This window comes from Sphaeramia orbicularis, chromosome 15 (genome assembly GCF_902148855.1).
Source record: "Sphaeramia orbicularis chromosome 15, fSphaOr1.1, whole genome shotgun sequence".
NCBI lineage: Eukaryota > Metazoa > Chordata > Actinopteri > Kurtiformes > Apogonidae > Sphaeramia > Sphaeramia orbicularis.
The window spans coordinates 47,487,363-47,501,830 of record NC_043971.1 but is presented as its reverse complement, the minus strand read 5'-3'; the positions used below and the strand labels follow the sequence as shown (position 1 = coordinate 47,501,830).

Genomic DNA, 14,468 nt, shown 5'->3' with positions numbered 1-14,468 from the left:
AAAGGGTTGATATGGACTCTTCAGACCACATCACCTTTCTCCATTGCTCCCATATTTATGCATATTTATAATTTAGAAAAGCCACTGTGTCTCTGCAAGGGTTATGCAATACTTTACCATAATAAATAAATGAAATATTAATATAATAATGAAATAATTTAATATATAATATAATATAATATAATTTAATATAATATAGTTTTTTTTTTTCTTTTTTTTTTCTTTTTTTTGCCAGGCTGTGTAATTCAACATTCTAATAGTACATATATTTTTATGAAGGATTTTTTTTCTTGTCTTCTAACTACATGAGGAATGTCCACACAATGACTAAAATTAATGTTTGAATTCTGTATTTCCAGAGTCTGAGAAAAATGTCCATCATCACAACACATCTACAGTACCAGTGAGTAGTGTCGTCTGATCTTTTGTTGAGACTTGTGAAAGAATTTGGAGTTTTGTTAAACTGTGGAGATACTCAGAGTTTGTGTGTTTGTGTCTCTCAGGCAAGAGGCCATCCAGAAGAAGTAAGTCCAAACATGAGTATGTGGATTCAGCAGAGGGAGCTGAATGTCTCCACACTCAGCCATAACACACAGTGATTATGCCTCACTTCCTTTTCCAGTGTGGAACACTCGAAAAATCTGCAAGACCAGCTGACACACCTGCTGAAATGAAACGACGCAGAATCAGAGATGTCAGGAGTGGGTGTGTTTTGGTCCGAGCTGAGCTGGAATGGGTACCGCAAATTCTGCTATTATCGATGTGGTACTCAGACAGCACTTTGAACTATGAGCTAAGGAGCCAGACTGTGCATTTCTGCATCTGCATTGGGCTTTTTGTTCGGTTTTGTGACCATTTGCTGGTGTTACATCTGAATGTCTCTACACAGAAATTGAGCTGATGAGAAAAAATTGCAACACAACTTTTATGCCACAGTAATAAATATTCATGTTTCTTACTGTTTGTTATTGGTTTTCTCCAGTAATGTTAAGATCAGAGGTCAGAGCTGCTCCTTCACAAAGAACCATCGTACATTTTTTAAAAATTTATTTACAGAAAACGCTTTGATGTGTCATGTTGTAATAAATTATACTGTAAGTGTCACTCTATGCTTATATTCTATAATGCAGGGGGATATAGCATCAGCATATCTGTAGCATTTGTTTCAGAATGGAATTGGAAAACTTCAACATTTTCTTCACTTTGTCAGTTATTTGCTGATGACTCTTGCTCTTCTGTGCTTTCATTTGGCTTCAGCTGTCATGGCAATACAGCTTTCTATGTTTTGACTGTTTAAGGCACAGGTGTCAAACTCCGGTCCTCGAGGGCCGGTATCCTGCATGTTTTAGATATTTCCCTCTTCCAGCACACCTGGTTCAATTAATGATCAGCTCATCATTATGCTCTGCAGAAGCCTGATAATGATGCAATGGCTGCCAGGTGTGATGGAAGAGGGAAATATCTAAAACATGCAGGATAGCGGCCCTCGAGGACCGGAGTTTGACACCCCTGGTTTAAGGTGTCATTTTCTGAACCTGCCGTCAGTTGTCTAGGTCTTTGAAATTAAGCCAACATTTGCAATGAGTAAGATTAGCTGGTACCATGTTACAATAAGAGTTCCCTTATAAAGGCTCAAATGGATTATTATTAAGACAAATCATTAAGTAATGCCTGTAAAACAAGTTTTCTTACTTAGTTGCTAAATTCAGTTTAACCTATCCCCTTATTTTGTCAAACTCTTAACATCATTAACAAATTTTTTCCATACCTGTTAGTAATGAGAACCTTATTGTAAAGTGTAAAATACAGCATTTATTAATCTAAGGTGCCTGTTAGTGTTGAGTTGTAGAAAAAGCCATGAATCTGTTACTGTTTTCACAACCGCCACAAAAGCAGCAACATCAGACACCATCCATACATGAAACACTCTTCACTCACAATGCATTTTTTGGCATGTGCTGTAATATGCTAACTAATAGCAATTGTGCAAGCAAAACTTTTATCAAAAAACAAATTATTTTATTTTTGTAGGGAGACATATACTGTCCAGGACATAACATGACATTGGAAATTTAGTCATTTACCCAACAACAACGCACACACATAAACATATTTATTTGTTTTGTGTATTTATGTATATTATTACATAATTATTTATTAACCCTCTGGTATCCCCCATAAAGGCCCTTCTTAACCACCAAAAGTGTTTGATCTGCATGATGCTATAGTAATGTAAAAAAAAAAAAAAATTTGTTTGTTTTGAACTTTTTTTTTTTTTTTACACTTTTTTGTATTTTGTCATCTTGAGCTATAAACAAAAATATCTCATACTAATGACATGACAAACTATGTTTTTTGATGCCAAATTTTTTTTTGAATATACTACATAAAAATTGGATTCAGTTTTTTTTTTTTTTTTTGCTGCCTGGCATATGTCAATGATTAACACCAACACTGGTTAATATGCATTATTATTTTTGTGCTTGTTCAGATGTTCTAAAATGTGTCAATGTGCATTTTTTACTCACTTTGGAGAAGAGTGCTAGTGTAGTTATTTTCTATTGTTTACAACGTGATTATTTTAGTGGCTGGGTCATAATTTTAAAGATCATGCGAAAATTAACTTTTGAATTCTGACCTAATACTAATTGTGAAAAATTATAGGCTCTTTTATAACATGTGCAAAGTGTGCATAATATGCTCACCTGGATACCAGAAGATGAATAATAATCAGTTGAAATAGCTTGTCATTTATATGTGGGTGGTTTAAATTCTGAATGGATCATTATAATTTCTAACTAGAAGCACTCGGAGAGCACAGACCTCCACCAAGGCTGATCAGTGCCCCCCCCCCCCCCCCCCCCCCCCGTGGACCCCCCCACGCCAAGGAGGTTATGTTTTTGCCAGGGTTTGTTTGTCTGTCTGTCTGTCTGTCCGTTAGTGTGCAACATAACTCAAAAAGTTATGGACAGATTTTGATGAAATTTTCTGGTCTGCGCCCCCCCCCCCCCGTGGGGCCCCCCCCCCCCCGATCACCACCAAAATTTAATCATTTCTTCCTTATCCCATTTCCAACAAACCCTGAAAATTTCATCAAAATCTGTCCATAACTTTTTGAGTTATGTTGCACACTAACGGACAGACAAACAAACAAACCCTGACAAAAACATAACCTCCTTGGCGGAGGTAATCAATTAGTGAAGACAAATGTACACTTCAACTTGTGGCCTGTTCTTGATGGCAACGTGAATGCAGGCATTGGAATCATCAATTTAGACACATGTCAAGAAGCAGAGAACAGACTTATCAGCAGACTGAAGGTTTAGCAGCTGCCAGACCTTGACACAAGCCCAGAGACTCATATACAATACAACACTAATGTGACGGTACGGTGAGCTATGTGTCATTAAAACTGACTGTCAGCTAGAAACAGAGGGTTCTTATCTGCAAAGATATAAAAATATAAACCACATTTACATATAAAGTATGAATTCAAACCATTGAAAAGACCTTTCAGATCAGCTTTGGAAACAATCGTTTTATGTATGTAGCACATTTACATGATAACTGACAACAAAGAAAAAAGGTCCATGTTCAGGCTACAGTTCAGTTTCAAAACAGTTAAAAATGGAGTTAATCTAACAAGAAAAGACTGTGCTGAACCTTCAGAGCGATTAATCTTTTTTCATTCCTAAGAAACCTATGTGGTTCTTTACATTGAGTTGATTATAGGCGAAAATAAATCAAAATTTATTTCAGCCTGTGGTCAATACAATGCAGTCACTATTTCAGACAGTGCAGAAAGTACTCTGATGCTTGGAAATGTATTTATAGAATTATAAGGCTTATTTTTTGGCACATGGCTGGTATTGAACTGAGACACAAATAGATTATGATCAAGTGAGAAGCATTAGTAAACAAGTCAGTGAATCTAAAGCAGAGAAATAAAACCATATTTTCTGATTGTTTCACAGCATTTATACTCTAGTACACAATGATCACACCTTGACACCGAGGTCAGCTGCCACTAGAGGTAAACCACACTAGTTGTGTGTTCGTATGAAAATTAAAAATTGCTTGAGAAAGTCTGAATCCTCTGCTTTAGGGTTTTAGGTTTTACAGAATTGTGTTGAAAGCCAAACATCAGGTCGATTCTTGGAAGTCCACCTGTAACTCCAAGAGATGGTCCACACGTTTTGTCTTCTAGAGCACAAAACAGACTGTGGTTAAAGATATACTTATTCAACTTTGCAAAGCGGAGGCTCTGAAAACTCAAAATATGTAACGTCATTAAAACATAGACTATTAAACTACTCTCACTTAAAAGCTAATAAAGAATAGACTGAAAATAATAACCATTAATGTAACTCCAAAGCCCAATTAGTTTTCAGTATCAGCAATAGAACACAAAACATTATTATCCTGTAATGGTTCTCACTGACGCTAACAGCTGTCTCATTTCTCAGATTTACTGTCTTTACTTGCTTTTCCCTCTGAAATCTGTGACCCTGAGAGTATCTCCCCCCACAGAGTCACGTTTGACCTCATCTGACCCTGTCTCTTCAACCTTGAGTTAAAATGATATGCTTTTTTATACGACAGTGTCTTGTCTTATCACAGAGCCTTGGTCTGTGGGGGTCCAGGGACGATGGCCCCTCATGTCTCAGACCAAGACAGCACCACTTCAAGACAAAACACTGACATGGTGCTGATCCCAGCATGGATTGCACCTGTTTTATTCCTCACAGCAAATCCATGACCGAAACAATTCACAACAGCACAGCTGCTGTTTCATGGTCATATAATACTTATGCTGCTGAAGTAGCATTTGATCATGTTCATTAAAGATCAAAGGTCCTTTGTAAAACACAGAACCAGAGGAGATTAAACACTGGTAAAACAAGCTGAACAGGCCCAAAACTCCAGTGCCTGTCACATTTGGAGCATCATCTGCTTTATATTCATATGCATCTCACTCAAAGCCACTGAGAAACCCACTGAAAAGGATCCAATCGCATAAGGACAAGAAAATAAACACTATTATGATTTGCCAGTTGGTCTGTTGGTCAGATGAATGTGAACATGCAGACCACAGGGTGATGTTAGCATGTAAATCTTAATTTACTTTTCAATAGCTTTTCTTGCGAGGTTCATGTTATGAGCACCAACATGCTTATACGGCATTCAAAAAAATTATTAGCTGTATTTACTTAATGTTTTGTCAAGTGGTTCCACGAAACTTTAAGTAAATGTTAATTGACAACTTTTTGTTCAATTTACTTAATGAAGTATACTGTAAAAGAATACATTAAGTAACTTCAAGTTAAAAAAGTAACTTAATTTTTATGTATTTAGCCTACATTACACAAATGTGATATGGTTGAGTATAACAGATTAATTCCAACACATAAAAGCACTGCAAAAATATTAAGGGAAAGTAATTTCATGCCATTAAGTTTATTTTAAATAACTGAGCTTAGTTTGTCTAATTTCAAATTCCTAATGATGTTAAGTAGAAAAATAAAAAAATAAAATAAAATTCAGAATTCAACAATTTTAGAGTTCAACTTCAGTGTTTAGAAACATTCAAAAATGTATTGTAAACACAGTCATTAACTACTTAACTAACATAACAATGTAATAGTACTGCTGCTCCAAATGCAACCTGCTAAGCAAAGTAGTACTTAAGGCACCTGTTTTTAATACACTCTGGAGGATAAACAAAAGAAATCAGTGAAATTGTTTATCGCCATCGTGGACATATTGTCATGACGGAGTAAATGACTGGACTCAAATGCTTGGCACTGAAGGGAGTAAAGGTGTTTTATTAACAGCAAAGAATCATGAACATAGGTAACAAAAATCCTGAGGATGGACGATAAGGTCCACAGCATGGCAAGATTAGGCGGATAATGAATCTTCGTGTTATGACAGTGAGGATGGAAATCAGAGTCTGAGGCTATTGAGAAGTGGTAAAAATGGCAGATGCAGCAGAGCAGAATGTTCCAGCACCACACCTGAGCAAAGGAATCACTTAAATAGACTCCTAATGGAGATCTGACTCAGGTATGGTGCTAGCAGGTGAAGACAATTGGTTTGAGGGAGGGGTCTGTGACAACACAGGATAGCACCATGACACATATTAGTTTCAACCACAGTAAGGGCATACATGCTGAGTATTTGCCTTAGCCTTTAACACCATGAGTCTTAAACTTAACTTTTGCGGTTAAACAGAAAAGAAGTTCCAGAGAACAAATGAGCAGCTGTCAAAACCACAGCCTATTAGAACAGTTGAAATAAGTCACACAAAGAATAAACCAACACAGGCAGCCTGCTGGTCACACTGGAGGCACCTGAATACAGACTGATCAGGAGTTCTTGTATAGGGGTGTGTATTGGCAAGAATCTGGCGATCTGATATAAATCATAATACTAGGATCATGATATGATATATCCCGATATATCATGATACTATTAAAAAGAAGATTTTTTGTTTCTTTTTTTAAAATGATTATTTCCTGGAAGAATTGAATTACACCTGAAATATGCACAAATACTAAACACTTTTTTATTTGATCAGAACAGGATCTAACGCTATATCACAAAATGTTCCTGTGTTAAAACTTAAATTATGTTTTACAGACATTACAGTTTAAGATCCTGTTCAAATGTTCATATTCTATATGTTCATAATTAACATCATAACATTATTTTTGTGCAATCCCAACAAAGGAACTAACATCTGCCTCTCTCAGACAGTAAAATGTGCTTTTAGGAAGCCTCAGATAACCATTATTTAATAAAACAGTGTTAAATGATAATAAATATAAACAATAAAGAAAAACAAAAAACTAAAATGAACCTCCGCCATATCTGCATTTGAATAAATACCTAAAAATATTGATACAGTACTTTTTAATATCGATACAGCATTGTGAAATGAAATATTGCAACACTGATATTTTCTAACACCCCTATTCTTGTATTTATTCCAGCAGTTTGTTTTTGAGGACCTGGATTTTGTTTGGCAGGTCCTTTGGATCAAGTTCCATCAGAATCTTTTGCATGAACTCAAAAGTGTACTTCAGGTCCGATGGATAGCTCAAGTTCAAGTCATCGATGATGCCAAAAAAGAGAGCACAGGCATTACCAGCTTCTTGGAGGTCTTGGAACACTGCTACTCCTTCTGCTATGATTCTACCAGAGTTCAAGTTTTGAAATCTGCATGAGATCTAAGGAGGCGTGGAGTCTCCAAAGCGATTCCAAAGGGACAAACCCTTTTTTCTCTAGAGCAGGGATCAGCAACCCTGGTCCTCGAGAGCCACCATCCTGCATGTTTTAGGGTGTATTCACACCTGCCTTGTTTGGTCAGTTTAAAACGGACCAGAGTTCGTTTGCTCCCTTGGTTTGGACCTTTTGGGCTGGTGTGAATAAAAACCACCAAACTCTGTTCCGGACCAAACAAGCGAACCGAGACCTAGTTGAAGAGGTGGTCTCGGTGCGGTTCCATACGAACCCTGGTGCGGTTCGTTTGAGGTGTGAAAGCAGACCGGACCTGATCCGACACAGTTGGGTTTTTTGTACCTAACGAGCTCCTGTCGTGCGTCGAGCATTATGGACAATAGAGTTTTACCAGAGAAGCGCTCAGAGTGAGGATAAGCTACGAAGCTGAAAATTAGCCCTGGTCAAACTTGGAGCTTGGAAGGGACACGCTGCCTTTTAGACATCTGGGCAGATGTGCATATAACACAGCTGCTAGAAAGGACACATAAAAACTCCGACGTTTTCAGCTTGTTCAGCGAGAGAATGATTAGGATGACGGTTAGATTTGTCTATTGTGCTTGAAATAAAAAATAATAAACGACTTCATCAGCCCCAGCAAACTTTGCCTGCGTTGAGGAATTCTGTCCCTGGCTAAACTCAAAGGTGATATAGGATAGATACGCATAGGTAAGCAGTACGGAGCACTAATGCTTTTGGAGAACAGTGTTTTCATATACTAGCAGAATTCACACTTCAGACCTGTTCTGTCTTGCGTGAATCAGACCAACAGTCACAACATGATGTGCACACATGAGCGCTGTCCTCCATAGCCATCTTGCCCTGTGTCTTCGTCATTGAGAAATGAATTCTACAATACTGTAAACCTGACGTTGCATCAAACGCTCTTGCTGCTCAAACACTTGTGCAGACGTCTGCATCTGTAAAAACCACTATGACGATAACAAAAACAGCACGCAAAATGTCCATGATTCTGTCCTTTCACTTTGGACTGAGCGCTTTAATGGACACTGCTCATTTCTGTCCAATGGATGAACGACCTCAGCACATGTGGTTTTGTTTACAGATTTTGGTCCACTTACAAAAATGTACAGTGTGAATACGAACCGCACCAAATTAAAAAAAAAAAAATTGGTCCGGACCAAAGCAAGTGAACTATCGGACTTTCCTGGTGTGAATACACCCTTAGATGTATCCCTCTTCCAACACACCTGATTCAAATGATAAGCATATCACCAAGCTCTGCAGAAGCCTGATAACGACAGTTAGGTGAGCTGGAAGAGGGATACATCTAAAACATGCAGGATAGTGGCTCTCGAGGACCAGGGTTGCTGACCCCTGCTCTAGGGCTATCCATCGTAGGTAGGACAGCTGTGCAAACAAAACTTAGAATCCCCATGTACATTTGACTTTGCAGGTTTTCACCTTCAGACAATGCAAGAGACTTGATTTAATATGAATTAATACTTGACTTTTTCAGTAATTTAAATGTGATACTCCTGATTACAGTCAACAACAGTGACATTTCATTTTTTGTGTGTGTGGTTTGTGCCCTGATAAATCACTGCATCTGAAATATTCTCACACAGGATGTTCTTGTGGTTTGGGCACTTTTCCAGGCTTCAGGAAACACCTAAACAAAAAATATGCAGTTGACTCTAACAATGCATATCAAACAAAGCTCTATTAGTTTGATAGTTATCACAGATGATACTTTTCTGCAATCTAGTGGCCATATATAGAAACTACATGCAGAGATGCATACACTGAGTGGCTAACACTGATGTATTTCATTATTCTAATGTAATAAAATAAATGTAATGATTTCACTGTGCTTTGTTGTTTTACATGATTACTATATTATTTTCAATTCTTGTCTAAATGGTTTCAATGAGTCAATATATTTGTACTGTTAGAGTAGAGCTGTAAATGCAGCCTCAAGGGTGGCACAAGCCAGTGTAATCACTGAGCTGGTCCCAAGCCCAGATAAATGCAGAGGGTTGTGTCAGGAAGTGCATCCAACATAAAACTTTTGCCAAAACCATGCAAATCACAACAAAGAACATCATATCGGAACGGTCGAGGCCCAGTGTAACAGGCCAGAGTATAACCCCAGGCTAGAAAATATCCAGGTCTAAAGTGGTCTAGGCCAGAATATACCCCTCCAGGCCAAAATATGACCCTTCAGGTCAGAATATATCCCCCAAGGCCAGAATATGACCCTTCAGGCCAGAATATACCCCTCCCTTCTCAGAGATAAAGTTATCCACCACATGAACTCTGACTTGACAAAAAACATCAACAGAACTACTTAATGAACATGTAAACACCTTTGATATCTCTTGTGATGGAGTTTGGACAACTGATGCAGGATCAAAGCCACAGCGAATCTGCTGAGTTACAATTGTCATTCACAAAAAAGTCTGTGACTTTTGTGTGACTTTTGTGTGAATGGATTGGTCGACATGTCCCTCAATCAGCAAACAACAGTACATCCACTTTATCTTGGGGTATATTCTGGCCTGGAGGGTCATATTCTGGCCTGGAGGGGTGTACTCTGAGATTTATATTCTGGCCTGGGCTATTTTACATCCCAGGGTATAGTTTGGCCAAGGACAGTTTATTCTCTGGGGTGTACTCCTCCTGGGTCAGACTGTCAACAGTATTTCATTACACTCCCACCTGAGTGCATGACCTTGAAAACAAGCATGATCGTTTTGATCTTAGTTTGTTATATGATGCAGAGATTGGATGACACTTTTAATTTAATGACTTCTATTCTATTCTATTCTATTCTATTCTATTCTATTCTGTGTTGTTATCAGTTTAACTTTGAACATTTAAGATAAGATAAGATAAGATAAGATAAGATAAGATAAGATAAGATAAGATAAGATAAGATAAGATAAGATAAGATAAGCTTTTATTAGTCCAACAAGAGGAAATTCCAATTTATATTTGTAGGGAGGACTTGCTGGTCTTAGAACTTGAAGTTTCAGGATGTTATATCTTTTATTATATAATGCAGTGGTTCTCAAATGGGGGATATACTCGCATACCCCTGGGGGTACGTGAAGGCACTCCAGGGGGTACGTGAGGTTTTAAAATATATTTAAAAAGTAGCATCCATACAAAAATCCTTAAAAAAAAAAATTTAAATTAATTAAATATTTCAGGAAAATATATAAGTTCATAAAATGATTTTTTTTATTCAATAGACTGTTCAGTTTCATCACCCTAAAAACCCAGAGTCTCCCCCATACCAGAATGGTTCGACCCAACCTGTCATATGCCACCTAGCATCACCTGTTTATCACTTGAAAACTCAAACAATGGAGTTGTGGTTAAAGCGTAATTCTTTTGAGAACACAGAGGGACAAGTGGCAAACAAGGCCAAACCAGAGCTGGCAAAATTCCGGCTGTATCTTGAAGATTATTATGTTATGTTATGTTTTTGAGAACAGATCTTTGCTATGATCCCAAGGAGGACACTTTATGTTGATAATTAGGGGCTCAGCCTGAACATCACCATGGCAACGACAGGTTATTAAGGGTCATTGGAGTCACATTACATTGGTGCAGGGGTGGAGGTAGAATTTAAGAAGGGGGGGGGGGGGGGGCAAGCTGTAAATACTGACAGAATGAACGGTAACTCTGTCATTTTTGGTCCAATCAGCACCAAACTTGACCTGGCTGATGTTAGCCAAGCATTGAATGAAATGATACTAAATTAGACTGATACTGCCAACTAGTGGTCCCCTATGGTAACTCTGTCATTTTTTATCCGATCTCCACCAAACTTGACCTGGTTGATGTTAGTCCAGCCTTGAATGAAATGATACTAAATCAGGCTCATACTGCCACCTAGTGTTCCCGCACGGTAACTCAGTCATTTTGGTCTGATCTCCACCAGACTTGACCTGGTTGATGTTACTACTTCCCTGAATGAAATAATACTAAATCTGGCTGAGCATTGCCACCTAGTGGTCCTGCATGGTAACTCGGTCATTTTTTGTCCGATCAGCACCAAACTTGATGTGGTTAATGTTGCTCCCACTCTGAACAAAATGCTGAATCTGGCCCACAGTACCACCTAGTGGTCCCACACGGTAACTCAGTAATTTTTGGTCCGATCAGCACCAAGCTTGACCTGGTTGATGTTGTTCTTGCCTCAAACAAAATGACACAGCGATATTGAATCCGATTCATAGCGCCATCTAGTGGTCCCGGAAATTTTCCTCGGCTGTGTGCCGCTTGGGCCTGGATGTGGATGCGACCTTGCGATCGTGAGCGGGACCTGTTGTCATGAACGACCTCAGAATAGAACCGATGGCGTGCCCCCCCACCCCCCCAAGCCCCTCTCATGATTTCTGCGTGTGGAAATTGTCTAGTTATTTTTATGTGCACAAATCTTTATTTATAATTAAGTTAATTATTTCTTTCTTTTTTTTAGTTATATCTTTTTATTTCCAAATAGTTCAAGAGAGACCACAACAAATGGAGTTCCAAAGTTTAATAAATCAGGCACTGATGGCACAGCACTCTGTTCTAAGTCATTTTTTTTTTAACCAAAAATACTTTTCGCTGGTTAGGGGGTACTTGGCTGAAAAAATATTTCACAGGGGGTACATCACTGAAAAAAGGTTGAGACCACTGATATAATGAACAGTCAAATTAATCGAACATTATTTTCCAATTGCATTATAATGTTTTGTTTTTAATGTGGTTTTGTTTTAATGTGTAAACACTACTGAGAAGTTGTGGTAGTAACCTTTAATCTTTGCTGAAGTTTAATATTTTTTACTGATTAAGGTTTTTCTGGTTGAAGTTATAAAAGTCATTTAAAGTTCTATGATTTACGTCAATTGGCTTTCTCACTTAACCCTCTATGGTACCATGTTGCCCTCTGGCAACAGAGCCTTTTTTGGCCTGTCATATCTCAACAATGCATCCCAGTAAATGATACAATACTTTAAAAAGAGGAAAAACAATAAGGAAACAATAAAAATGGTTTAATTCATCAAATGACCTCCGGGAGGCCAGTTTGAAACCTTTTTTCACATGATTTTTCTAAGGAAACAGCTCTGCTATCTTGCTGCAAAAAATGGCTTTCAAAATGTTTTTCCCTGGCCCTTTTCCACCTGGAAAAAAATATATTCACACTAATAGGTGAGTAAACTTAATGTTTTGATAGTTTCATGCAATTTATTTGCTAATTAAATATTGACAATGTGTTAAAATGCAGCTGTTGCCCCAAGGCAACAACATACCATCATAGTAAATTGCACATGTTGCCTAACCATTATGGAATCATCACAGCAATATTGCGTCAGCATCTGTCTGTCAGGTCAACACTGACCATTGGCCTATTTGGGTGGAGAAAAAAGGGCAAGTGCAAATACCCTTGATGTAAGGGTATAGGGAAAGTGCAGTGCACAAAATGTGTCACCTACCTGTGACAAATGCACTGAGCAGCATCAGCACAAGTGATGGCAACATATGTCAGGAAAGACACAGGGGACTGAGAAAACATGCGCTGAAATGAAGCAGTGATGATCAAACACTGGAATTTGACATTTGTTTCTTATTTTTCAAATGGTTATAATCTTTGTTGAGATAAGTAGTTTAAAGTTAGTTAGACTTAGTTACACTTTACACGTTTATTTAAATGGGTTGTTCCTAAATGATACAATGTTACCTACAGGCAACATTTACCCAAGAAACCTTTTAAGAGTTTATTTTATGTTTTTGAATTTAAAATTCCATGAATTGTGACTTCTGGATGTTATTGAAGATTTTTGCATCTGTTTATTAAATAAACAATGTTCAAACTGGAAAAAAAAACAAAAAAAAAACCATTCTTTTTCACTTTATCCATCATTATATGGTGCAATGTTGCCTACAGGCAACAAACCCCAAAAACTTCCAAAAATAAAAATAAAAAATAAATTTCTTCAGATTATGTTTATTTAGTCAATTTTGAGACAGAAAAACACTCCAAACATTTTTTTTCCCTCACTGGGATCATAATGTGTGTAACCGGTGGTGTCGGACTCTGCGTTGTGTTCTTTTAATGATGACGCACATGCGTCTTTGGAGGCAGTCTCTGTTTATTGTTCTGACAAAAATGATAAAACATAAAGACCTCCAGTCAGCGACCCATGTAAAACACACTCCTCTCTCACAGAAATCCGAAACAAAAGGGCCATACATTAAATCATTAAAACAAAAAACAACATACCTGACAAAAATGATAAAACATAAAGACCCCCGTAAAACACACTCCTGCACAAACCAAATGATAAAGAAATGTGTTTAAGTACATTATAAGCGTCTGATACAGCCTAAACTAGCCGGTTCATGTAAAAAAAATTTAATTAACAGAGGTTAAAATAAAAATTTTCAAGAACTTTACGGCTGCTTAGCTCTCCTACAGAAATCCAAAAAAAAGGGAAGAGGCAAAGGCACTCCGGTCATATTGCGCAGTGTCACACTGTAAATTGTTCGCTGGGGAACAGACCAAAACCAAAAGTTCCACACACTGACCCGAAGGCCCACAATGTCAGGTACCAACCAAAAGAAATTAAAATAAAATGAACAGATTTTGTGTAATTATAACAATACACAATATAATATACATACCCACATTGCTGCTAAATAACTGACCCTGTTACATGTGTACCATAGAAGGTTTTAACTTGGCATCAGGAGTTCAGGACTTAACTTAGCTTCAGGACTGTTTTATGAGCACTGAATGGAGTCTATTTGAAAACCCTGACATTGATCGATACACACAGACTGTGCTCTCCAACATCATATTCTGTGCTGGAAATGTTACTGCCGCAAGATATATCCAGATGTTTCCGAATGAGAAACCCTGGCTGACGAATGAAGTCCAACACCATCAGAGAATGCAACATTGCCTTTAAGTCAGGTGACAGGACACAGTACTGCATGGCCAGAGGGAACCTAAGGAGGGGGATAAGAGCTGCTAAGGAGCTGTACAGGAGGAAAATAAAGGGTCATATCACTGACAACAATTTGTGACAGGTATGGCATGGAATACAGCACATTTCCAACTTTAGGGGGCATAGCACAACATTGGTTCAAGGTTATAAAAGTTTTGGATATTTCATTATAGTTTAGTTTTATTTAGTTTTGACTCTTTATCCTCTAATTCAGTTAGT

General features: G+C 37.8%; 1 protein-coding gene across 1 annotated transcript in view; it reads left to right on the top strand.

Moving 5' to 3' along the window:
- borcs7 (BLOC-1 related complex subunit 7) overlaps positions 1 to 1,037 on the top strand; it is a 7,439-nt gene extending 6,402 nt beyond the window's left edge. Inside the window, exons 3-5 of the mRNA XM_030156625.1 lie at positions 360 to 403; positions 504 to 524; positions 623 to 1,037. Of these exons, the coding sequence (XP_030012485.1) occupies positions 360 to 403; positions 504 to 524; positions 623 to 674 (117 nt within the window). The 3' untranslated portion in view covers positions 675 to 1,037. The remainder of the gene's footprint in view (positions 1 to 359; positions 404 to 503; positions 525 to 622) is intronic.
- Positions 1,038 to 14,468: the final 13,431 nt, after the last annotated feature.